The following is a 26,973-nucleotide window of genomic DNA, read 5'->3' as shown; positions in this document are numbered from 1 at the left end:
CTTGCATTGTTATCCAATTAGTGCAGTGTCTGCCACAAACCACGGGCGTTAGCACAATGTTATCTATATGGCTCACATGAACTACCACTCCTCTGTTGTGAAAAGCAAATACAAGGCATGTGATAAGAGGCTGTCTGTAGTGGCTTAGAAACAGGCAGAAATTTAGAGGTTAAAGGTTATAAAGTATAATAATATAACAATGTTGGTTGTGCAAAGCTGGGGAATGGGTAGTAAAGGCGTTACCTATCTTTTAAAACAATAACATTTCTGGTGTAGACTGTCCCTTTAAAGGGATAGGAAAGTCAAAATGAAACTTGCATGATTCAGATAGAGCATGTAATTTTAAGACACTTTTAAATTCACTTCTATTTTCAAATGTGCTTCGTTCTCTTAGTATCCCTTGTTAAAAAATGAACACGCACATATCATACACTAGTGGGAGCTGCTGCTAATTGGTGCCTGCACACATTTGTCTCTTGTGATTGGCTAAATAGATATTTTCAGCTTCCTGTCAGTAGTGCAATGCTGTCCCTTCAGCAATGGATAACAAGAGAATGAAGAAAATGTGATAATAGAATTAAATTGTTTAAAATTGTATGTTCTATCTGAATAATAAAAAAGAAAATGTTGGGGTTTACTATCCCTTTAAGTATCCACTCCAGCTTAAAATGAAATGGGAACATGCAGTTTGAAAATACGCCACATGATGGCGTATGGGTAGGACGTTGAGGTATCTGTTTAAGTATCGGAGCATTTGCACGAGTACAATTACTCATGCAAATACTTGGTATCGGCACCTATACTAGTATCGGTGCAACCCTATTGAAAAGCATACCTAGTTAGGTTTAGGAGCAGCAATGCACTACAGGGAGCTAGTTGCCATTGGTAGCTCACCTTAAATGCTCCTTGTCATTGGACCACACAATCTGTTCAGCTAGTTCCCAAAAGTGCATTGCTACTCCTTCAACAAAGAATAACAAAAGAATGAACAAAATATGATAATAGAAGTAAATTAGAAAGTTGTTTAAATCGTACACTCTATCTGAAAAAAAGTTTGTTTTTTCATGTCCCTTAAATGAGATAAAATGTCTCAGCAAATAAAAGACAATTGTGTGTCCCTTTAAGATCATGAATACTCACTATGTTCATTTGTTTAAAAAGGTACAATAAACACCTTGACATTTTAATTTAAAATGTTTAGATATGCACAGTAAAAACAACTTTGCAATACACGTTAATTATTTATTTTTCCCCATGTAATTTAGCTCTACAAATTGTGGATTTTTAAAATCTAAGACTGGAAAAAGCACCCTGCAGACTTCTCAAGGCTAGCTCTGCTACATATTTTTTCTTTAACTGGCATTAACTGATAACAACTGCAAAACAATTCACTTTATACTGTAAAATATGATTGTGGCTAGTCTTGTCCGCAGGCTCAAACTCACATTGGTTCCTCCAAATAAGGCAAGAGGTTGGTGGAGTTTGGCTATTGAAAAACAACTTCAACACACACAATGTTAATTTGTTTTAAAAAAGTTTAGAATTGGATGATATTATATATGCAATTACAAGGTGTTCACTGGCTCTTTAACTGAATGCAAAATGGTTTTCTATACAAATTTTACATTTCAGTCTATCGCATGAAGCATTCAATCAATTGAATTAAATTGAGACCTTAAATGTGTTATTTTCTAGTTTATATCTATATCAATACCTACTATTAATTTAAAAAAATATAACATAACATTCACTTTATTCACAAATTTTAAAGCTAGAAAGAAAGTCAAGGTGAACATTTATAACATGAGTATATGAAATCATGTATTTATAAAAAAAAAGCCAATATATTTCTAAATAAATAATCAGTAGTTCATTTCATACTCAAAATTATTTCTCAAAGTGTGTCAAAATTGTTTAAATTTAAAGTCGCTAGTTTGACAACCAAGTTTGTCCCTTTTTTAGCGAGTGTATCAATATTTACTTAACAAAACAAAAAAATTAAATTGGCAAAGAAACATATTTGTCGATAAACAAACAGGGGCGCCATATGGTCAAGTACAGTAGGATCAGGATTGATAGATGGTAAAACATCAGTAAATGCAGTCACAAGACAAATGGTGCAAATCAAGCAGGCTGGATTCAGCAGACTGTTCTCCCTCAAATCGCTGACAACATTTCCAGCAGTCCTCCAATAGAAGGCCAGTAACTTGTTTGCTGTTAAAGAAACGTAACATCCAAAAAAATGCTTTCATTATTCAGACAGAGAATACAATTTAAAAAAAAAAAAGTTTCCAATTTACTTCTATTATAAAATTTGCTTTGTTTTCATGTTATTCTTTATTGAATTTATCTAGGTAGGTAGCGTGCACATGCCTGAAGCACTACATAACAGGAAATAGTGCTGCCATCTAAGGCTCTTGCTAATGTATAACATTGTTGCAAAACTGCTGCCATATAGTGCTGTAGACACCTGCACACATGAGATTGCATCCCAGCTTTTCAACAAAGGATAACAAAAAACCCAAAGAAAATTTGATAACAAATTATGCTTACCAGATAATTTCCTTTCCTTCTGTATGAGGAGAGTCCACGGCTTCATTCCTTACTTGTAGGAATACAGAACTTGGCTACCAGGAGGAGGCAAAGACACCCCAGACAAAGGCTTAAATACTTCCCCCACTTCTCTCATATCCCAGTCATTCTGCCAAGGGAACAAGGAACAGTAGGAGTAATATCAGGGTATAAAAGGTGCCAGAAGAATAAACAAAAAGTTTGGTCTGCCGAACTGAGAACACGGGGGGGGGGGGCGTGGACTCCCCTCATACAGAAGGAAAGGGAATTATCTGGTAAGCATAATTTATGTTTTCCTTCTTAATATGAAGAGAGTCTACAGCTTCATTCCTTACTTGTGGGAAACATATACCCAAGCTCTAGAGGACACTCAATGAAAACGGGAGGGTAAAAAGAGGCGGACCCTTTTCTGAGGGCACCACAGCCTGCAAAACCTTTCTCCCAAAAGCTGCTTCAGCCGAAGCAAACACGTCAAACTTGTAAAATTTTGAAAAAGTATGTGAGGACCATGTAGCGGCCCTACAAATCTGCTCCATAGAGTCCTCATTCTTAAAAGCCCATGAGGAAGCCACAGCTCTAGTTGAATGAGCCTTAATCCTCTGAGGAGGCTTATGTCCCGCTGTCTCATATGCTAAGCGAATAAGACTCCTCAAAAAAAAAGATAAGGAAGTGGAAGAGGTCTTCTGCCCTCTAAGCTTCCCAGAAAAGACAACAAACAAAGAAGTCTAAATTCCTTTGTAGCTTGAAGATAGAACTTGAAAGCCCGAACCACATCCAAATTATGAAGTAACCATTCCTTCGAAGAGGAAGGATTAGGACACAAGGAAGGAACCACAATCTCATGATTGATGTTGCGATCAGTAACAACCTTACGAAGAACAGCCTAATCAGCATGAAAAACTAGGTAAGGAGGCTCACATTGCAGGGAAGCTATCTCAGAAACTCACATGCATAGGCTCAAACGAAGCCCTCTGCAAGACTTTAAGAACTAGATTTAAACTCCAGGAGGAGCAGTAGACCTAAACACAGGCCTGATTCTAGCAAGAGCCTGAACAAATGACTGAACATCAGGAAGCTCAGCAAGCCTCTTGTGCAATAAAACAGATAGTGCCGAAATCTGTCCCTTTAGGGAACTAGCAGAAAGGCTCTTCTCCAGATCATCCTGCAGAAAAAAAAGAATCCTGGAAACCTTGACCTTATGCCAGGGGAATCCACGCTCTTCACACCAGAATAAGTAGATCCTCCACACCTTATGATAGATGCGACGAGTAAACCGGCTTACAAGCTTGAATGAGAGTATCAATTACTCTCTCAGAAAAACCTGTCCTGGCTAAGACTAAGCGTTCAATCTCGACGCATTCAGCCTCAGAGAAACATAATTTATGTAAGAACTTACCTGATAAATTCATTTCTTTCATATTGGCAAGAGTCCATGAGCTAGTGACGTATGGGATATACAATCCTACCAGGAGGGGCAAAGTTTCCCAAACCTCAAAAGGCCTATAAATACACCCCTCACCACACCCACAATTCAGTTTAATGAATAGCCAAGAAGTGGGGTGATAAAGAAAGGAGTAAAAACCATCAACAAAGGAATTTGGAAATAATTGTGCTTTATACAAAAAAATCATAACCACCATAAAAAAGGGGGTGGGCCTCATGGACTCTTTATCAGGTAAGTTCTTACATAAATTATGTTTTATTTCATGTAATTGGCAAGAGTCCATGAGCTAGTGACGTATGGGATAGCAATACCCCAGATATGGAACTCCACGCAAGAGTCACTAGAGAGGGAGGGATAAAAATAAAAACAGCCATTTTCCGCTGAAAAAAATGAATCGACAACACAAAATATAAGTTAATTCTCATAAATGTGAGAAAAAACTTAAATCAAAAGCAGAAAAATCAAACTGAAACAGCTGCCTGAGGAACTTTTCTAACAAAAACTGCTTCTGAAGAAGCAAATACATCAAAATGGTAGAATTTAGTAAATGTATGCAAAGAAGACCAAGTAGCAGCTTTTCAAATCTGATCAACTGAAGCTTCATTCTTAAAAGCCCAGGAAGTGGAAACTGATCTAGTAGAATGAGCTGTAATTCTCTGAGGCAGGGCTTGACCCAACTCCAAATAGGCTTGATGAATCAAAAGTTTTAACCACGAGGCCAAGGAAACGGCAGAAGACTTCTGACCTTTCCTGGAACCAGAAAAGATAACAAATAAACTAGAAGTCTTCCTGAAATCTTTAGTAGCTTCAACATAATATTTCAAAGCTCTCACCACATCCAAAGAATGTAAAGATCTCTCCAAATAATTCTTAGGATTAGGACACAAGGAAGGAACAACAATTTCTCTATTAATGTTGTTAGAATTTACAAACCTTAGGTCGGAATTTAAATGAAGTCTGCAAAACTGCCCTATCCTGATGAAAAATCAGAAAAGGAGATTCACAAGAGAGAGCTGAAAATTCAGAAACTATTCTAGCAGAAGAGATGACCAAAAGAAACAACACTTTCCAAGAAAGTAGTTTAATGTCCAAAGAATGCATAGGCTCAAACGGAGGAGCCTGTAAAGCCTTCAAAACTAAATTAAGACTCCAAGGAGGAGAAATTGATTTAATTACAGGCTTGATACAAACCAAAGCCTGCACAAAACAATGAATATCAGGAAGATTAGCAATCTTTATGTGAAATAGAACAGAACGAGCAGAGATTTGTCCTTTCAAGGAACTTGCAGACAAACCTTTATCCAAACTATCCTGAAGAAACTGTAAAATTCTTGGAATTCTAAAAGAATGCCAAGAGAATTTATGAGAAGAACACCATGAAATGTAAGTCTTCCAAATGCAATAATAAATCTTTCTAGAAACAGATTTACGAGCCTGCAACATAGAATTAATCACGGAGTCAGAGAAACCTCTATGACTAAGCGTTCAATTTCCAGACCTTCAAATTTAATGATTTGAGACCCTGATGGAAAAATGGACCTTGAGATAGAAGGTCTGGCCATAATGGAAGTGGCCAAGGTTGGCAACTGGACATCCGAACAAGATCCGCATACCAAAACCTGTGAGGCCATGCTGGAGCCACCAGCAGCACAAACAATTGCTCCATGATGATTTTGGAGATCACGCTTGGAAAAACAACTAGAGGCGGGAAAATATAAGCAGGTTGATAACACCAAGGAAGTGTCAATGCATCCACTGTTTCCGCCTGGGGATCCCTGGACCTGGACAAATACCTGGGAAGTTTTTTGTTTAGATGAGAAGCCATCAGATCAATTTCTGGAAGCCCCCACATCTGAACAATTTGAGAAAACACATCTGGGTGGAGAGACCATTCTCCCGGATGTAAAGTCTGACGACTGAGGTAATCCGCTTCCCAATAGTCTATACCTGGGATATGAACTGCAGAAATTAGTCAGGAGCTGGATTCCGCCCAACAAATGAACGGTTCTCTCTTCAACAAAGGCCAAAACTGAAGAGCCCTGAGAATCACACGGAGTTCCAAAATATTGATTGGTAATCTCGCCTCTTTCAAAGATTTCCAAACCCCTTGTGCTGTCAGAGATCCCCAAACAGCTCCCCAACCTGAAAGACTAGCATCTGTTGTGATCACAGTCCAGGTTGGACGAACGAAAGAGGTCCCTAAAATTATATGATGGTGATCTAACCACCAAGTCAGAGAAAGTTGAACATTGGGATTTAAGGATATTAATTGTGATATCCTTGTATAATTCCTGCACAATTGGTTCAACATACAAAGTTGGAGAGGTCTCATATGAAAATGAGCAAAGGGGATCGCATCCGATGCTGCAGTCATGAGACCTAAAACTTCCATGCACATAGCTACTGAAGGGAATAACTGAGACTGAAGGTTTCGACAGGCTGCAACCAATTTCAAATGACTCTTGTCTGTTAGAGACAAAGTCATGGACACTGAATCTGGAAACCTAAAAAGGTTACCTTTGTCTGAGGAATCAAATAACTTTTTGGTAAATTGATCCTCCAACCATGTCTTCGAAGAAACAACACTAGTTGATTCGTGTGAGATTCTGCAGAACGTAAAGACTGAGCGAGTACCAAGATATCGTCCAAATAAGGAAAAAAACTGCAATACCCCGCTCGCTGATTACAGAGAGTAGGGCACCTAGAACCTTTGAAAAGATTCTTGGAGCTGTCGCTAGGCCAAAAGGAAGAGCAACAAATTGGTAATGCTTGTCTAGAAAAGAGAATCTCAGAAACTGATAGTGATCTGGATGAATCGGAATATGAAGATATGCATCCTGTAAGTCTATTGTTGACATATAATGCCCTTGCTGAATAAAAGGCAGAATAGTCCTTATAGTTACCATTTTGAAAGTTGGTACTCTTACATATCTATTTAAAATCTTTAGATCCAAAACTGGTCTGAATGAATTTTCTCTCTTTGGGACAATGAATAGATTTGAATAAAACCCCAGATCCTGTTCCTGAAACGGAACTGGCATGATTACCATGATAACTCCAGGTCTGAAACACACTTCAGGAAAGCCTGAGCCTTTACTGAGTTTGCTGGAATGCATGAGAGAATAAATCTTCTCACAGGCGGTCTTACTCTGAATCCTATTCTGTACCCCTGAGAGACAATACTCTGAATCCAATGATTTTGGACCAAATTGATCCAAACATCTTTGAAAATTTTTAATCTGCCCCCTACCAGCTGAGCTGGAATGAGGGCCGCACATTCATGCAGACTTGGGGGCTGGTTTTGATCTCTTAAATGGCTTGGATTTAATCCAATTTGAAGAAGGCTTCCAATTGGAAGCAGATTTCTTGGGGGAAGGATTAAGTTTCTGTTCCTTAGTTTGTCAAAAGGAACGAAAACGGTTAGAAGCTTTAGATTTACCCTTTAGGTCTTTTATCCTGAGGAAAAAAAACTCCCTTCCCCCCAGTGACAGTTGAAATTATTGAATCCAACTGAGAACCAAATAATTTATTACCTTGGAAAGAAAGAGACAGCAATCTGGACTTAGAAGTCATATCAGCATTCCAAGATTTGAGCCACAAACCTCTTCTAGCTAAAAAAGCTAAAGACATAGATTTAACATCAATTTTGATAATATAAAAAATGGCATCACAAATGAATTTATTAGCATGTTGAATCAACTTAACAATGCTAGACAAATCATGATCCGATACTTGTTGCGCTAAAGTTTCCAACAAAAAAGTTGAAGCAGCTGCAACATCAGCCAAATAAATTGCAGGCCTAAGAAGATGACCTGAATATAAATAAGCTTTCCTTAGATAAGATTCAAGTTTCCTATCTAAAGGATCTTTAAAAGAAGTACTATCTTCCGTAGGAATAGTAGTACGTTTATCAAGAGTAGAGATAGCCCCATCAACTTTGGGGATCTTTTCCCAAAACTCCAATCTAACTGCTGGCAAAGGATACAATTTTTTAAACCTTGAAGAAGGAATAAAAGAAGTACCAAGCCTATTCCATTCTTTAGAAATCATATCAGAAATAGCATCAGGAACTGGAAAAACCTCTGGAATAACCACAGGAGGTTTATAAACAGAATTTAAAAGTTTACTAGTTTTAATATCAAGAGGACTAGTTTCCTCAATATCTAATGTAATCAACACTTCTTTTAACAAAGAACGAATATACTCCATTTTAAATAAATAAGATGATTTGTCAGTGTCAATATCTGAGGCAGGATCTTGTAAATCAGATAGATCCTCATTAGAGAAGAATAATTCAGTATGTTGCTGGTTATTTGAATTTTCATCAACCTTATGAGAAGTTTTAAAAGACCTTTTACGTTTATTAGAAGGCGGAATGGCAGACAAAGCCTTCTGAATAGAATCAGAAATAAATTCTTTTAAATTTACAGGTATATCTTGTGCATTAGATGTTGAGGGAACAGCAACAGGTAGTGAACTACTACTGATGGATACATTCTCTGCATGTAAAAGTTTATCATGACAACTATTACAAACCACAGCTGGAGGTATAACCTCCACAAGCTTACAACAAATACACTTAGCTTTGGTAGAACTGTTATCAGGCCGCAGGGTTCCTACAGTGATTTCTGAGACAGGATCAGACTGAGACATCTTGCAAATGTAAGAGAAAAAAACAACATATAAAGCAAAATGATCAATTTCCTTATATGGCAGTTTCAGGAATGGGAAAAAATGTAAACAGCATAGCCCTCTGACATAGAAAAAAGGCAGGAGGCAAATAGGAATAAATAATGAAAATATTTGGCACCAAGTATGACATACAACAAACAGAATTTTTTTTTTTTGGCGCCAAAATCATCCGGAAATGACACACTCGCGTCATAGATGACGCAACCTTGTGAAAGGACTCGGCGTCAACTAAGACGCTGGAAATAACGAATTTGCGTCAACGAACGTAACATCGCACCAAAAAATCTCACGCCAAGAATGACGCAATAAACTCTGGCATTTTGCTCCCTCGCGAGCCTAATTCTGCCTGCGAATTTAAAAATTTAGAAAAAGAGACTATACCCCAGGTAAGAAATACATTTTTCATAAAAAAGCATTTCCCATATATGAAACGAACAGTCTGCAATAGGAAATATACTGAAAACCTGAATCATAGCAAATATAAGTACAATACATATATTTAGAACTTTATATAAATACATAAAGTGCCAAACCATAGCTGAGAGTGTCTTAAGTAATGAAAACATACATACCAGAAGACACGCATCCACATATAGCAGATAGCCAAACCAGTACTGAAACAGTTATCAGTAGAGGTAATGAAATATGAGAGTATGTCGTTGATCTGAAAAGGGAGGTAGGAGATGAATCTCTAAGACCGATAACAGAGAACCTATTAAATAGATCCCCAGTGAGGAAAACCATTGCATTCAATAGGTGATACTTCCTTCACATCCCTCTGACATTCACTGTACTCTGAGAGGAAACGGGCTTCAAAATGCTGAGAAGCGCATATCAACGTAGAAATCTTAGCACAAACTTACTTCACCACCTCCATAGGAGGCAAAGTTTGTAAAACTGAATTGTGGGTGTGGTGTATTTCTAGGCATTTTGAGGTTTGGAAACTTTGCCCCTCCTGGTAGGATTATATATCTCATACATCACTAGCTCATGGACTCTTCTGCGACAAGGTAACCTCCATGGAGGAGATGAAGACATCCCCACCATGTCCGCGAACCACATCCTTCGCAGCCACGATGGAGCAATTAGAATTGCTGAATCTTGCTCCTGCTTGATGATGCGTGCCACTACCCGAGGAAGAAGTTGTAACAGTGGAAAAATGTAAACTAGTTTGAACCTCCAGGCATTGCTAATGCATCTATTAGCTCCGCCTGAAGATTCCTGGACCACGACCCGTATCTGGGTAGCATGGTTTTGAGCCTGGACGCCATGAGTGGCGTCCCCCATCTGATACAGATCTCTACAAACACCTCGGGATGGAGAGACCATTCCCCCAGATGAAAGGATTGTCTGCTGAGGAAATCCGCTTCCTAGTTGTCCACACCCAGAATGTGGATTGCTGACAGTGAGCAGCTGTGGGCTACCGCCCATTCTAGAATCCAAGATACTTCCCTCATTGCTAGGGAGCTTCGCGTTCCCCCCTGATGGTTGATGTAAGCCACCGAGGTTATGTTGTCCGATTGGAATCTGATAAACTGGGACGAACCCAGAAGAGGCCAAGCCTTCAGAGCATTGAAGATAGCTCAAAGTTCTAAAATATTGATCAGGAGGAGAGATTCCTCTCGAGTCCACAGGCCTTGCGCCTTCCTGGCACCCCAAACAGCTCCCCATCCTGATAGACTTGCATCCGTAGTCACAATCTCCCAGGATGGTCTCAAAAAGGATGTCCATTGGGACAGGTGATCTGGACAGAGCCACCAAGAGAGCGAGTCTCTCGACCGGCTGTACAGAGAAATCTGTTGCGACAGATCCGAGTGGTCACCGTTCCACTGACTCAGCATGTACAGCTGAAGCGGTCTGAGATGGAATCTGGCGAATGGAATGATGTCTATGCTGGACACCATGAGCCCAATTACCTCTGTACACTGAGCCACAGAGTGCCTTAAGGAGGTCTGTAGGGCAAGACAATTGGAAGTTATTTTGTAACGTCTCTGATCTGTAAGAGATAACCTCATGGATATGGAGTCTATTATCGTACCCAGGAATTCTACCCTGGTAATGGGAACAAGAGAACTATTTTCTAAGTTTATCTTCCATCCATGAGATCAAAGAAAATCCTTTGAATGGAGCCTGAACCAGGATGTTGTCTAAGTATGGCGCTACTGCTATACCTCTGGTTCTCGCCACTGCGAGTAGAGCCCCCAGAACCTTCATAAAGACTCTTGAGGCAGTAGCTAGACGAAATGGAAATGCTGGTCCAGGAACACGAATCTTAGGAACTTGAAATGTTCCTTGTGGATCGGAACGTAAAGGTAAGCATCCTTCAAGTCTATTGTAGTTATTAACTGCCCCTGCACTAGGGGCAGAATGGACCTTATCGTCTCCATCTTGAACGATGGGACCAACAGGAACTTGTTTAAGCACTTCAGGTTCAGAATTTGGCAAAAAGTTCCCTCCTTTTTGGGACCACAAAAAGGTTTGAGTAGTACCTCAGACCTCTCTCTGCTAGAGGTACTGGTACAATTAATCCCAGGGAGGAGAGATTCCTCACGCACCCTAGAAAGGCCTCTTGCTTTTCTGGCCTTGAAGACAGGTTTGACAAAAGGAATCTGCCTCTGGGTGGATGAGTTTTGAAACCTATACTGTATCCCTGAGCGATGACCTCCAGGACCCAAGGGTCTTGCACGTCCCCAAGCCAAGCCTTCAAAAAGAGAGATAGTCTGCCCCTAACACGATCCAGAGACGGATCAGGGGCCCTTTGACTCGGCAGGCTTCTTGATTTGCTTGGATTTATTACAAGACTGAGTCAGTTTCCAAGTTCCCTTGGTCTGTTCAGGCTTCGCGGAGGGCTGCTGGTGTTGGGATTTATCCGAACGAAAGGAACGAAAATTAGGACCTTGTCTCTTAGGTTTGTTCTTATCCTGCGGTAAAAAAGCACCCTTGCCTCCAGTGACCGTGGATATGATTGAGTCCAGACCTGGGCCAAAAAGAATCTTCACCTTAAATGGAAGGGAAAGAAGTCTAGATTTTGAAGTCCAAGACCAAGACATCAGCCAAAGTGCCCTATGGGCTAGCACAGAAAAACCTGATGTCTTGGCATTCAGGTGAATAATCTGCATATTTGTATCACAGATAAAAGAATTAGCTACCCTCAAGGCCTTAATTCTTTCCTGGATCACGTCAAGGGGACCTTCCACCTCAATCAACTCAGATAAAGAGTCGCACCAATAGGTAGCGGTCCAGCCACTGCAACAACTGCTGCTGCCGATTGAAACAAATATCTGTGTGCTGAAACATCTTTCTCAACAGTGTTTCTAACTTCTTATCCATGGGCTCTTTAAATGATGTTCTATCTCCAAGTGGGATAGTAGTGCCTTTAGCAAGCATTGAGATAGGGCCATCCACCTTAGGGACGGAACCCCACAACTCCAATTGAGAGTCCAGAACTGGGAATAAGTTCTTAAAGAAAGAAGAGGAAAAAGTAGAACCAAGCCTTTCCCACTCATTCTTAATAATATTCGCCATCTTTACAGGAACCTGGAAAGTCTGTGGTACAACCCTGTCCTCGAAGACGTTATCTAGTTTAGGAATACAAGGTTCCTCCGGTAATTTAGGTTCTGAAACCTATAAAGTAGCCAAAACTTCCTTTAACAGAAAGTGTAAGTGTTCAATCCTAAATCTAAAGTCTGGTTCCTCCGCAGCCGGAGGCTTAGAGGCACCAGATTCCAACCCAGAAAGAGCATCCTCTGAAGTATCAGAAGTGTCCTCATCAGCGGATAATCTAGAATCAGATAAATCCAACAAGCCCCCTGGGAAGGATAGCAATATTTGACCTTTCACTTGCGCTTGCGCTTAGCAGGGCGAGGTAAAGCACTGAAGGCCACAGACACTGCTGTTTGTAGCTGTTTAGTAAAGTCAGCAAAGAGGAAAGACAGTGTGACCACAACCGGTCATATGGTACGCCATGCAGGACCGCCCCTGCTACAAGAAAAAGCGTGCCAATCCTGATAGGCTGCACAGCTAACCAAAAACGAAAGTAAAACCTGAATGTCCCAACATCTGCCTCAGCCTCATCTCACACATGACGCAGCATAAAACATAATAAAGTAAATTATGTGACAAATCCCCTCTATTCAATAATCCCCTTCCGGAGATATTAACCCTCGATTCCATACAGATAAAAGGAGTCACACTGTGACCCTGTCTTCTTGCATTATCATATTAGTATAATAATGAAACGATCTCCGCCGTGGAACAGACACATAACCTCTCACGTTTGACAGCCTTGTAGCATAACTCCTGACATGGACTTGAGTGATAGACGCAGGCAGTGAAACTCGTCAACACTGATTGCTTAGGAGTTGTTAATACGAGTCTGGATGGGTTCGCAGGAAGACTCTCCCTGCATCTCCAGACCCTAACACTCGTCAAAGCTCTCACTGAGAGGCTGACAAGACTACTTAAAACTCCAGTCCCATTCCGAAGGGTACTGCCCCCCCATAAGGAACTACTCTAAATCTTGACACTTCTCTGCCATCCTCCTGTGACGAAAGGCAAAGAATGACTGGAGTATGAGGGAAGTGGGGGAGGTATTTAAGCCTTTGGCTGCGGTGTCTTTGCCTCCTCCTGGTGGCCAGGTTCTGTATTTCCCACAAGTAAGGAATGAAAAAGAAAAAAATTGGGTTTTTATGTCCCTTTAAGGCTGGAGGTTAAGCTGAACATGGATGACTGTGAGAATCCAGCCTGCCTGATTTGCACCGTTTGTCCTTTGTGCAACTCCATATGTGACTGCATTTACTGATGTTTTACTATCTATCCTGATCCTACTGTACTTGGTCATGTGGCGCCCCTGTTTATGTTTGTTATCTACAGAGATGAACCTCACCCACCACAGTGAGCAGCCTGGGCCTGGATTAACATTCTGATCACAGACTTTGCACATCACAGTTTCAGTATATGGAGTTGTCAGATATTGTTGCAATTTGGACTTTATGCTAAGCTTTGTGCGCATTATACACTTAACATTTCTGACACATTTAGATAGTTATTTTTATCTCCATTATTAAGATACATGTTTTTGATATTCCAGTTGTTGTTTTTTCATTTTTTATGAGGGTGCCCCTTATTTTTGCTGGTCTTTTTCTGTTCAACATATTTGCAACCAATAATGCTTACATTTGAAAACATTACCACATATCTGACATCCATACCTCATTTTCAGTTTTAGGTGGCGCACATTCAAACCGGTCAAAGCCATTAGATATTAAAGGTGTCTTTGTCTCTTGTGCAGCTCCAGATATTCGTTTTGTGCCCCTTTCTTCTCTTATAATCTCTGTTTTGTATTCAATTTCCCACAGTGTCTTTGTTTTTGGCTTTTCTTCAAGCGCATGTTTTGGCTCTTTAGTGACAACTTTGGTTTCCGCTTCATAAAGTTCCGCTTGTGAGATAGAAGTGCCAGTTGAATGTTTTGAACCTGGTCTCAGTGATATTAAAATAGGACCTATAAACAAATGATTATTATATTGGTGAGATTTTATTCAGCAGTGTAAAATGTATAACTATATATATATCCCCTAAAGAGGTTTATAACCAGTTACAAACATACAGCCTACAACTTGCAGGAAAATAAAACATTTTAACATAGCTGTTAAAAGGGACACAATACATTTTTTTTTGTTTCACGATTCCAATAGAGCATGCAATTTTAATCAGCTTTCCAATTTAAAGGGACATTAAACCCAAAAATGTTCTTTCATGATTCTTATAGAGAATACAATTTTAAACAACATTCCAATTTACTTCTATTATTCTAATTTGCTTGTTTCTTTAGATATCCTTTGTTGAAGAAATAATGTACATGGGTCAGCCAATCGCACGAGGCATCTATGTGCAGCTACCAATCAGCAGCTACTATCTAGATATGCTTTTCAGGAATTAAGCAAATTAGGTAATAGAAGTAAATTAGAAAGTTGTCTAAAATTGTATTCTCTATCCGAATCATTAAAAAAGTTGGGTTTAATGTCCCTTTAATTCTGTTATCTGATTTGCTTTGTTTTCTTAGTGTCCTTTGTTAAGAAGCATACCTAGGTAGGCTAAGGAGCAGCAATGCACTACTGCAAGCTAGCTGCTGATTGGTGGCTGCACATTATTACTATTATCAGTTATTTGTAGTGCTCACATTTATGTCTATTGTCATTGGTTCACCCAATGTATTCAGCTAACTCCCAATAATGCATTGCAGCCCCTTCAATAAAGGATACCGTGAAAATAAAGCAAATATGATAACAGAAGTAAATAGGAAAGTTGTTTAAAATTGTATGCTCCGATTAATAAACAATTGGGGTTTCATGTCCCTTTAAATTCTATTTGGTAAGAAAAAATCACTATAATAATATAAAATAAAAAGAAATTTTTTTTTTTTTTTTTTTTATGTTAATGATAACTTTCAAGGACTAAAGAGGACGAGGTACAATTTGTTTTATTGGAATGAATATATAATAAAGAAAAATAATACAATAATACAAGTCCTGACAAACTTGCGGCTAGATTACGAGTTTTGTTGGTAAGGCTGTGCGGTGCTAACGAGCAGTTTATGCTCACTGCTCACCTACAAACAACGCTGGTATTACGGGTTTTTACAAACCCGGCGTTAGATGCAGAAAAGTGAGCGGAGAGCAAAATTTAGCTCCACATCTCACCTAAATACCAGCGCTGCTTACGGTAGCGGTGAGCTGGCTAAATGTGCTCGTGCACGATTTCCCCATAGGAACCAATTGGGTAGAGCCGGCTGAAAAAAAACCTAACACCTGCAAAAAAGCAGCAATCTGCTCCTAACGCAGCCCCATTGATTCCTATGGGAAAATACTTTTTATGTCTACACCTAACACCCTAACATGAACCCAGAGTCTAAACACCCCTAATCTTACACTTATTAACCCCTAATCTGCTGCCCCCTACATCGCCGCCTGCTGCATTATATTATTAACCCCTAACCTGCAGCCCCCAACATCGCCGAACCCTACACTATATTTATTAACCCCTAATCTGCCTTCCCCAATGTCGCCGCCACCGACCTACACTTATTAACCCCTAATCTGCCACCCCCCCTAATTTAAATATAATTTAAAATAATCTAAATAAAATAACTAAATTAACTAAATTATTCCTATTCAAAACTAAATACTTACCTATAAAATAAACCCTAAGGTAGCTACAATATAACTAATAGTTACATTATATCTAGCTTAGGGTTTATTTTTATTTTACAGGCAACTTTGTATTTATTTGAATTAGGTAGAATAGTTATTAAATAGTTATTAACTATTTAATAGCTACCTAGCTAAAATAAATACAAATATACCTGTAAAATAAAACCTAACCTAAAATTACAATTACACCTAACACTACACTATAATTAAATTAATTCCCTACATTAACTACAATTAAATACAATTATCTAAAGTACGGAACCCCCCCCCACTAAATTGCAGAAAATAATACAATAATTACAAATTTTTTAAACTAATTACACCTGATCTAATCCCCCTAATAAAATAAAACAGCCCCCAAAATAATAAAAAGCCCTACCCTATACTAAATTACAAATAGCCCTTAAAAGGTCCTTTTGCGGGGCATTGCCCCAAAGTAATCAGCTCTTTTACCTGTAAAAAAACGTACAATACCCCCCAACATTAAAAACCACCACCCACACACCCAACCCTACTCTAAAACCCACCCAATACCCCCTTAATAAAACCTAACACTAACCCCTTGAAGATCACCCTACCTTGAGAAGTCTTCACCCAATCAGGCCGAAGTCCTCTACGAAGCCGGGCGAAGTGGTCCTCCAGACGGGCAGAAGTCTTCATCCAAGCCGGGAAGAAGAGGTCCTTCAGACGGGCAGAAGTCTTCATCCAGGCGGCATCTTCTATCTTCATCCATCCGGCGTGGAGCGGATCCATCTTCAAGACATCCGACGCAGAGCATCCTCTTCAAACGACGTCCAACTGAAGAATGAAGGTTCCTTTAAATTACGTCATCCAAGATGCGTCCCTTCAATTCTGATTGGCTGATGGTGAAAGAATCCACCGGATTCTTTCACCATCCTGCTATTTTCGGAATCCACCGGGATGCATCGGAGGCAAACGGAGCATTACAAAAAATAAATAACCGTCCGCAATAAGTATGAAAAAAACACCTAACCGTCCGCAATAAGTACTTTAAAAAAAAAAAAAACTAACCGCCCATATGAAGTATTAAGAAAAAACAACAACTACCTAATAAAATGAATAACCCCTAAATCCGCAAACCCCAATATCGCAAACTACCTAATACATCTATTAACCCCTAAACCGTCAATCCCCACAACAAATTAAACCTAATTTACCTATTAACTCCTACACCGCCCAAACCCCACAACGCAAAAAAAACATATTTAATGACTAAGCCCCCTAACCTAACACCCCCTAAATTAACCCCTTAATTACAATAAAAATAAACTACATTAGAATAAAAAATACAAAAAATTACATTACATTAATCTAATTACAGAAAATAAAAAAAAAAGCTGTTAGGAGGGACTTTGTTTATTTTTAATGTAAAAGAGCTGTTTAACTTAAGGCTATTGGTAATTTAGTATTAGATTAGGGTGTGTTTTTATTTTGGGGGGATTTTTTTTTTTTATAGGGGTATTAGTTTAGGTTTAATTTTATTATTTTTGATAGCTTTGTTTATTTTTTTTCTGTATTTCTTTTTTTATTTTTTGTAGTTTGGGGGTTGTATTTACACCACATAGACTACCCTCTGGGCAGGCTTATCAGCCAGTTCCATATAACTGGACAGTCTATTTTAATAGGATACTGACAAGGAAATATGGAGGCTCACCGAGCTTCTAAAATGTCGAACACTTTTTTTCCAACATCTGTCGTGTTTGCAACCTGTCTTTTGAAAGATTTTTTAATGAAATGTTTATAAGACGTTGGAAATAAAGTGTTTGACACTTTAGAAGCTTGGTGAGCCTCCATATTTCTCCATCAGTATTCTATGTGTATTGTATCAGCATTGGAGTGTACTCCGAAGCACTTTCTAACTTTGGTGTGGCGAGTCCTTACTGTTAGATGGTTATGTGACCGGGATGTATTCTGTGGAAGACTGAGGACACAAAATGATCCGCCTATGGTGAGAATGCTGGTGGTCCGTGCTGGCTATGCTACCATCAGCTACAGCATGGGTGTTACTGCATGTATGTGAGCAGCCTTAAGGGGATGCAATAAGAAACGTATTACGATAAAGAGCCATTGAGGTTGGTGAAACCAGCAGTGTTACAAATTGTGGAGGTGCGATAACACCAGTATATGGATTTTGTAAAGTTTATACAGTAAAGTTACAGTGATAACCAGTGTCCTCTACATTGTGCCGGTTTAAATTCAATATAGGACTGGGTGTTATCCATTTTTGTTCCATTTAATTTGTAATACTCTCAGCTTAGCTTTCCCCAACTATCAGTAATCATCAATAAAGAGATATAAATGTCAAACTTAAAAAACGTACATGATTCAGACAGAGCATGTGATTGTAAACAACATTCTAATTTACATTTTTTTAAAATCAAATGTACTTTGTTATTTTATTCAAGAGCATATCTAGATATGCTCAGGAGTGTGCACAGGTCTTCAGCACTATATAACAGCAGTGTTTTATCCATGTTTTTAATAACGTTTTACATTGCTGCATATGCTGCTGCCCTCATGTGCTCAACAATATATAGCACATGTTGTTGCAAAGAATGCTGTCGTATTGTGCACACTCTTAATCCTACCTAGGTATGCTCGGCAAGATAATTAAGTAAATTTGATAATAGAAGTACATTGAAAAGTTTTGTTTTCTAAATTGTATGCTGTAATCTGAATCATGAAAGTATAATTCTGACTTTCATGTATCTTGAATTTGTTCATTTCCTCAACAAATTTTTATCAACAATATTTTGGAGGGGTTTAACCTTTTAAAGCCGTTATGCCGTTCCATTCCGTCATAATTAGACTGGGCTTTAAAGCCGTTATGACGGAATGGAACGTCATAACTAACGGCTGTCCTGAAGCCTTCTGTGCTTCAGGGATTTAATCGCGGTCTGGAGGGCGTTCCTAGGATTGTAGGGACGCCCCCCAGATGCGATCCAATAATTGAAATCTCGCGATCGTATGCACGATCGCGTAGTTTCAATTTGTCTACATCGGAACAGTTGTTCCGATGTAGGCACTTTAACCCTGTCACGAAAGGGTTAAAAAGGAAATTTATGCTTACCTGATAAATTTATTTCTTTTACGATATGACGAGTCCACGGATTTCATCCTTACTTGTGGGATTTATCCTCCTGCTGACAGGAAGTGGCAAAGAGCACCACAGCAGAGCTATATATATAGCTACTCCCTTCCCTCCCAACCCAGTCATTTGACCGAAGTTAGGAAGAGAAAGGAAAAGCTAAAGATGCAGAGGTGACTAAAGTTTAATAAAAATAAATATATACCTGTCTAAAAAATGACAAAGTGGGCCGTGGACTCGTCATATCGTAAAAGAAATAAATTTATCAGGTAAGCATAAATTTCCTTTTCTTTTACAAAGATATGACGAGTCCACGGATTTCATCCTTACTTGTGGGATACCAATACCAAAGCTATAGGACACGGATGAAAGGGAGGGACAAGACAGGAACCTAAACGGAAGGCACCACTGCTTGAAGAACCTTTCTCCCAAAACCAGCCTCAGAAGAAGCAAAAGTATCAAATTTGTAAAATTTGGAAAAAGTGTGAAGAGACGACCAAGTCGCAGCCTTGCAAATCTGTTCAACAGAAGCATCGTTTTTAAATGCCCATGAGGAAGCCACAGCCCTAGTAGAATGAGCCATAATTCTATCAGGAGGCTGCTGTCCAACAGTCTCATATGCCAGACGGATGATTCTCTTCAGCCAAAAAGAAAGAGAGGTAGCTGTAGCTTTCTGACCCCTATGCTTTCCAGAAAAAAAACATAATTTATGTAAGAACTTACCTGATAAATTCATTTCTTTCATATTAACAAGAGTCCATGAGCTAGTGACGTATGGGATATACATTCCTACCAGGAGGGGCAAAGTTTCCCAAACCTTAAAATGCCTATAAATACACCCCTCACCACACCCACAAATCAGTTTAACGAATAGCCAAGAAGTGGGGTGATAAGAAAAAGTGCGAAGCATATAAAATAAGGAATTGGAATAATTGTGCTTTATACAAAAAAATCATAACCACCACAAAAAAGGGTGGGCCTCATGGACTCTTGTTAATATGAAAGAAATGAATTTATCAGGTAAGTTCTTACATAAATTATGTTTTCTTTCATGTAATTAACAAGAGTCCATGAGCTAGTGACGTATGGGATAATGACTACCCAAGATGTGGATCTTGCCACACAAGAGTCACTAGAGAGGGAGGGATAAAATAAAGACAGCCAATTCCTGCTGAAAATAATCCACACCCAAAATAAAGTTTAACAAAAAACATAAGCAGAAGATTCAAACTGAAACCGCTGCCTGAAGAACTTTTCTACCAAAAACTGCTTCAGAAGAAGAAAATACATCAAAATGGTAGAATTTAGTAAAAGTATGCAAAGAAGACCAAGTTGCTGCTTTGCAGATCTGGTCAACCGAAGCTTCATTCCTAAACGCCCAGGAAGTAGATACTGACCTAGTAGAATGAGCTGTAATTCCTTGAGGCGGAGTTTTACCCGACTCAACATAGGCAAGATGAATTAAAGATTTCAACCAAGATGCCAAAGAAATGGCAGAAGCTTTCTGGCCTTTCCTAGAACCGGAAAAGATAACAAATAGACTAGAAGTCTTACGGAAAGATTTCGTAGCTTCAACATAATATTTCAAAGCTCTAACAACATCCAAAGAATGCAATGATTTCTCCTTAGAATTCTTAGGATTAGGACATAATGAAGGAACCACAATTTCTCTACTAATGTTGTTGGAATTCACAACTTTAGGTAAAAATTCAAAAGAAGTTCGCAACACCGCCTTATCCTGATGAAAAATCAGAAAAGGAGACTCACACGAAAGAGCAGATAATTCAGAAACTCTTCTGGCAGAAGAGATGGCCAAAAGGAACAAAACTTTCCAAGAAAGTAATTTAATGTCCAATGAATGCATAGGTTCAAACGGAGGAGCTTGAAGAGCTCCCAGAACCAAATTCAAACTCCAAGGAGGAGAAATTGACTTAATGACAGGTTTTATACGTACCAAAGCTTGTACAAAACAATGAATATCAGGAAGAATAGCAATCTTTCTGTGAAAAAGAACAGAAAGAGCAGAGATTTGTCCTTTCAAAGAACTTGCGGACAAACCCTTATCCAAACCATCCTGAAGAAATTGTAAAATTCTCGGTATTCTAAAAGAATGCCAAGAAAAATGATGAGAAAGACACCATGAAATATAAGTCTTCCAGACTCTATAATATATCTCTCGAGATACAGATTTACGAGCCTGTAACATAGTATTAATCACGGAGTCAGAGAAACCTCTATGACCAAGAATCAAGCGTTCAATCTCCATACCTTTAAATTTAAGGATTTCAGATCCGGATGGAAAAAAAGGACCTTGTGACAGAAGGTCTGGTCTGAACGGAAGAGTCCATGGCTGGCAAGATGCCATCCGGACAAGATCCGCATACCAAAACCTGTGAGGCCATGCCGGAGCTATTAGCAGAACAAACGAGCATTCCCTCAGAATCTTGGAGATTACTCTTGGAAGAAGAACTAGAGGCGGAAAGATATAGGCAGGATGATACTTCCAAGGAAGTGATAATGCATCCACTGCCTCCGCCTGAGGATCCCGGGATCTGGACAGATACCTGGGAAGTTTCTTGTTTAGATGAGAGGCCATCAGATCTATCTCTGGGAGCCCCCACAATTGAACAATCTGAAGAAATACCTCTGGGTGAAGAGACCATTCGCCCGGATGCAACGTTTGGCGACTGAGATAATCCGCTTCCCAATTGTCTACACCTGGGATATGAACCGCAGAGATTAGACAGGAGCTGGATTCCGCCCAAACCAAAATTCGAGATACTTCTTTCATAGCCAGAGGACTGTGAGTCCCTCCTTGATGATTGATGTATGCCACAGTTGTGACATTGTCTGTCTGAAAACAAATGAACGATTCTCTCTTCAGAAGAGGCCAAAACTGAAGAGCTCTGAAAATTGCACGGAGTTCCAAAATATTGATTGGTAATCTCACCTCCTGAGATTCCCAAACTCCTTGTGCCGTCAGAGATCCCCACACAGCTCCCCAACCTGTGAGACTTGCATCTGTTGAAATTACAGTCCAGGTCGGAAGAACAAAAGAAGCCCCCTGAATTAAACGATGGTGATTTGTCCACCACGTTAGAGAGTGTCGAACAATCGGTTTTAAAGATATTAATTGAGATATCTTCGTGTAATCCCTGCACCATTGGTTCAGCATACAGAGCTGAAGAGGTCGCATGTGAAAACGAGCAAAGGGGATCGCGTCCGATGCAGCAGTCATAAGACCTAGAATTTCCATGCATAAGGCTACCGAAGGGAATGATTGTGACTGAAGGTTTCGACAAGCTGTAATCAATTTTAGACGTCTCTTGTCTGTTAAAGACAGAGTCATGGACACTGAATCTATCTGGAAACCCAGAAAGGTTACCCTTGTTTGAGGAATCAAAGAACTTTTTGGTAAATTGATCCTCCAACCATGATCTTGAAGAAACAACACAAGTCGATTCGTATGAGACTCTGCTAAATGTAAAGACGGAGCAAGTACCAAGATATCGTCCAAATAAGGAAATACCACAATACCCTGTTCTCTGATTACAGACAGAAGGGCACCGAGAATCTTTGTGAAAATTCTTGGAGCTGTAGCAAGGCCAAACGGTAGAGCCACAAATTGGTAATGCTTGTCTAGAAAAGAGAATCTCAGGAACTGATAATGATCTGGATGAATCGGAATATGCAGATATGCATCCTGTAAATCTATTGTGGACATATAATTCCCTTGCTGAACAAAAGGCAATATAGTCCTTACAGTTACCATCTTGAACGTTGGTATCCTTACATAACGATTCAATAATTTTAGATCCAGAACTGGTCTGAAGGAATTCTCCTTCTTTGGTACAATGAAGAGATTTGAATAAAACCCCATCCCCTGTTCCGGAACTGGAACTGGCATAATTACTCCAGCCAACTCTAGATCTGAAACACAATTCAGAAATGCTTGAGCTTTCACTGGATTTACTGGGACATGGGAAAGAAAAAATCTCTTTGCAGGAGGTCTCATCTTGAAACCAATTCTGTACCCTTCTGAAACAATGTTCTGAATCCAAAGATTGTGAACAGATTTGATCCAAATTTCTTTGAAAAAACGTAACCTGCCCCCTACCAGCTGAACTGGAATGAGGGCCGTACCTTCATGTGAACTTAGAAGCAGGCTTTGCCTTTCTAGCAGGCTTGGATTTATTCCAGACTGGAGATGGTTTCCAAACTGAAACTGCTCCTGAGGACGAAGGATCAGGCTTTTGTTCTTTGTTGAAACGAAAAGAACGAAAACGATTGTTAGCCCTGTTTTTACCTTTAGATTTTTTATCCTGTGGTAAAAAAGTTCCTTTCCCACCAGTAACAGTTGAAATAATAGAATCCAACTGAGAACCAAATAATTTGTTTCCCTGGAAAGAAATGGAAAGTAGAGTTGATTTAGAAGCCATATCAGCATTCCAAGTCTTAAGCCATAAAGCTCTTCTGGCTAAGATAGCCAGAGACATAAATCTAACATCAACTCTAATAATATCAAAAATGGCATCACAGATGAAATTATTAGCATGCTGGAGAAGAATAATAATATCATGAGAATCACGATTTGTTACTTGTTGCGCTAGAGTTTCCAACCAAAAAGTTGAAGCTGCAGCAACATCAGCCAATGATATAGCAGGTCTAAGAAGATTACCTGAACATAGATAAGCTTTTCTTAGAAAAGATTCAATTTTTCTATCTAAAGGATCCTTAAACGAGGTACCATCTGACGTAGGAATGGTAGTACGTTTAGCAAGGGTAGAAATAGCCCCATCAACTTTAGGGATTTTGTCCCAAAATTCTAACCTGTCAGGCGGAACAGGATATAATTGCTTAAAACGTTTAGAAGGAGTAAATGAATTACCCAATTTATCCCATTCCTTAGCAATTACTGCAGAAATAGCATTAGGAACAGGAAAGACTTCTGGAATAACCGCAGGAGCTTTAAAAACCTTATCCAAACGTATAGAATTAGTATCAAGAGGACTAGAATCCTCTATTTCTAAAGCAATTAGTACTTCTTTAAGTAAAGAGCGAATAAATTCCATCTTAAATAAATATGAAGATTTATCAGCATCAATCTCTGAGACAGAATCCTCTGAACTAGAAGAGTCCAAAGAATCAGAATGATGGTGTTCATTTAAAAATTCATCTGTAGAGAGAGAAGATTTAAAAGACTTTTTACGTTTACTAGAAGGAGAAATAACAGACAAAGCCTTCTTTATGGATTCAGAAACAAAATCTCTTATGTTATCAGGAACATTCTGCACCTTAGATGTTGAGGGAACTGCAACAGGCAATGGTACATCACTAAAGGAAATATTATCTGCTTTAACAAGTTTGTCATGACAATTAATACAAACAACAGCTGGAGAAATAGCTACCAAAAGTTTACAGCAGATACACTTAGCTTTGGTAGATCCAGCAGGCAGTGGTTTTCCTGTAGTATCTTCTGGCTCAGATGCAACGTGAGACATCTTGCAATATGTAAGAGAAAAAACAACATATAAAGCAAAATAAATCAAATTCCTTATAAGACAGTTTCAGGAATGGGAAAAAAATGCCAAACATCAAGCTTCTAGCAACCAGAAGCAAATGAAAATGAGACTGAAATAATGTGGAGACAAAAGCGACGCCCATATTTTTTGGCGCCAAATAAGACGCCCACATTATTTGGCGCCTAAATGCTTTTGGCGCCAAAAATGACGCCACATCCGGAACGCCGACATTTTTGGCGCAAAATAACGTCAAAAAATGACGCAACTTCCGGCGACACGTATGACGCCGGAAACGGAAATGAATTTTTGCGCCAAAAAAATCCGCGCCAAAAATGACGCAATAAAATGAAGCATTTTCAGCCCCCGCGAGCCTAACAGCCCACAGGGAAAAAAGTCAAATTTTTGAGGTAAGACAAAATATGATAATTTAAAGCATAATCCCAAATATGAAACTGACTGTCTGGAAATAAGGAAAGTTGAACATTCTGAGTCAAGGCAAATAAATGTTTGAATACATATATTTAGAACTTTATAAATAAAGTGCCCAACCATAGCTTAGAGTGTCACAGAAAATAAGACTTACTTACCCCAGGACACTCATCTACATGTTTGTAGAAAGCCAAACCAGTACTGAAACGAGAATCAGTAGAGGAAATGGTAAATATAAGAGTATATCGTCGATCTGAAAAGGGAGGTAAGAGATGAATCTCTACGACCGATAACAGAGAACCTTATGAAATAGACCCCGTAGAAGGAGATCACTGCATTCAATAGGCAATACTCTCCTCACATCCCTCTGACATTCACTGCACGCTGAGAGGAAAACCGGGCTCCAACTTGCTGCGGAGCGCATATCAACGTAGAATCTAGCACAAACTTACTTCACCACCTCCCTTGGAGGCAAAGTTTGTAAAACTGATTTGTGGGTGTGGTGAGGGGTGTATTTATAGGCATTTTAAGGTTTGGGAAACTTTGCCCCTCCTGGTAGGAATGTATATCCCATACGTCACTAGCTCATGGACTCTTGTTAATTACATGAAAGAAACAATGAATAATGAAGATGATTGACGGAAATCCTTAGTCGCCTGCAAGTAAAACTTCAGGGCACGGACCACGTCTAAGTATATATACCTCTAAGTATTTGTCCATCTTACACAATTTCTCTGGCGGAATCACAATAGAGTCACAGTCATCCAGAGTCGCTAAAACCTCCCGAAGCAATAGACGGTGGTGTTCAAGTTTAAATCTAAAGAACATTGTGTCCATATCTTTCTGAGGCAACACACTTCCCGAGTCGGAAAGTTCCCCCTCAGACAGAAGTTCCCTGACCCCCAAATCAGATCCCTGAGAGGGTACATCGGAAATAGCTACTAAAGCGTCAGAGGTCGTAGCTTTCGCATGAAACTCTGACCTGCTACGTTTGCCCTGTAACATAGGCAGTTTAGATAAAACCTCTGTAAGGGTATTTGACATAACTTCAGCCATATCCTGCAGAGTAAATGAATTAGACGCGGTTGAGGAACCCAGCGTCGCTTGGGTGGGCGTTAAAGGTTGTGACGCTTGGGGAGAATTTGGCGGTCCATCCTGATTCTACTCAGACTGAGAATCATCCTTAGACACATCTTCTTTAGATAAGATTTGTGCTTTACATTGTACAGCCCTCTCAGTGCACGAGGAACACAAAACTAGAGGGGGTTCAACAGTGGCATTTAAACACATAGAGCAAGGAGTATCATCCTCCGACTCAGTCATGTTAAACAGACTAGCAATATTAACAATAGTCGTTTTCAGCTAATATTGAGCACTAATACAAAGAGTATGTAAACAGTAAAATCAAATAAAAACGTACTGCGCCTTTAAATTTTAAAGAGCAACTATTTTTCTAAAAAATGCAAAAAGTTGTTGGGGACAGATAATATTATTTTTAACGTGCCCAAAAGTATTGCAGCCACCTGCATAAGCATGAAAGAAGAACTTTATAAATTTTTTTATATATTAACGAAAAAATTGCCTCTGCACCATGCCACAGTTCTACTGTGGCACCTACCTGCCCCCGGAATACACTTGCTATCCTCCGGTAGTATCGATACAGCTTAGGCCTGACCAGAACCCTGGTCTCTGTTACTACATTATCCGGAAACTGCTGCGCATCTGAGCGTGTGAATATAAGCCCGCCCACCATAGGCGGTATCTAAATTTAACTAAGGTCCGCATGGGTCGTAGCAAAAAAACGTTAAAACATGTCGAAGCACAAAATTCAGCCATGTGTACACCTAACCTAAAAGCACTGCATTCGCAAACCAACAGCCATAAAACAGCTCAAAACGACAACAGCAACTCCCAGCGTCTAACCTCAATAAGCCCATAGGTATTTGCATGTTAACAAATAAAACAAGGGATTTCAGGCACACCATTCTCCTTTTATTA

At 39.4% G+C, this 26,973-nt stretch overlaps 1 protein-coding gene across 5 annotated transcripts in view; it reads right to left on the bottom strand.

Moving 5' to 3' along the window:
• The window catches only part of CORO2A (coronin 2A), a 373,363-nt gene that overhangs the window by 33,350 nt on the left and 313,040 nt on the right, over nt 1-26,973 (bottom strand). For 4 of the 5 annotated variants that reach the window (XM_053702692.1, XM_053702694.1, XM_053702693.1 and 1 more), the window contains exon 11: nt 13,918-14,207. In XM_053702692.1, coding sequence (XP_053558667.1) covers nt 13,918-14,207 — 290 coding nt within the window. Of the gene's footprint in view, nt 1-2,063; nt 2,215-13,917; nt 14,208-26,973 lie in introns of those variants that run through there. The other variant, XM_053702696.1, reaches the window with a different exon arrangement.

This window comes from Bombina bombina, chromosome 2 (assembly GCF_027579735.1).
Source record: "Bombina bombina isolate aBomBom1 chromosome 2, aBomBom1.pri, whole genome shotgun sequence".
NCBI classification, from domain to species: domain Eukaryota; kingdom Metazoa; phylum Chordata; class Amphibia; order Anura; family Bombinatoridae; genus Bombina; species Bombina bombina.
This window is presented reverse-complemented; position numbering and strand designations above follow the sequence as displayed.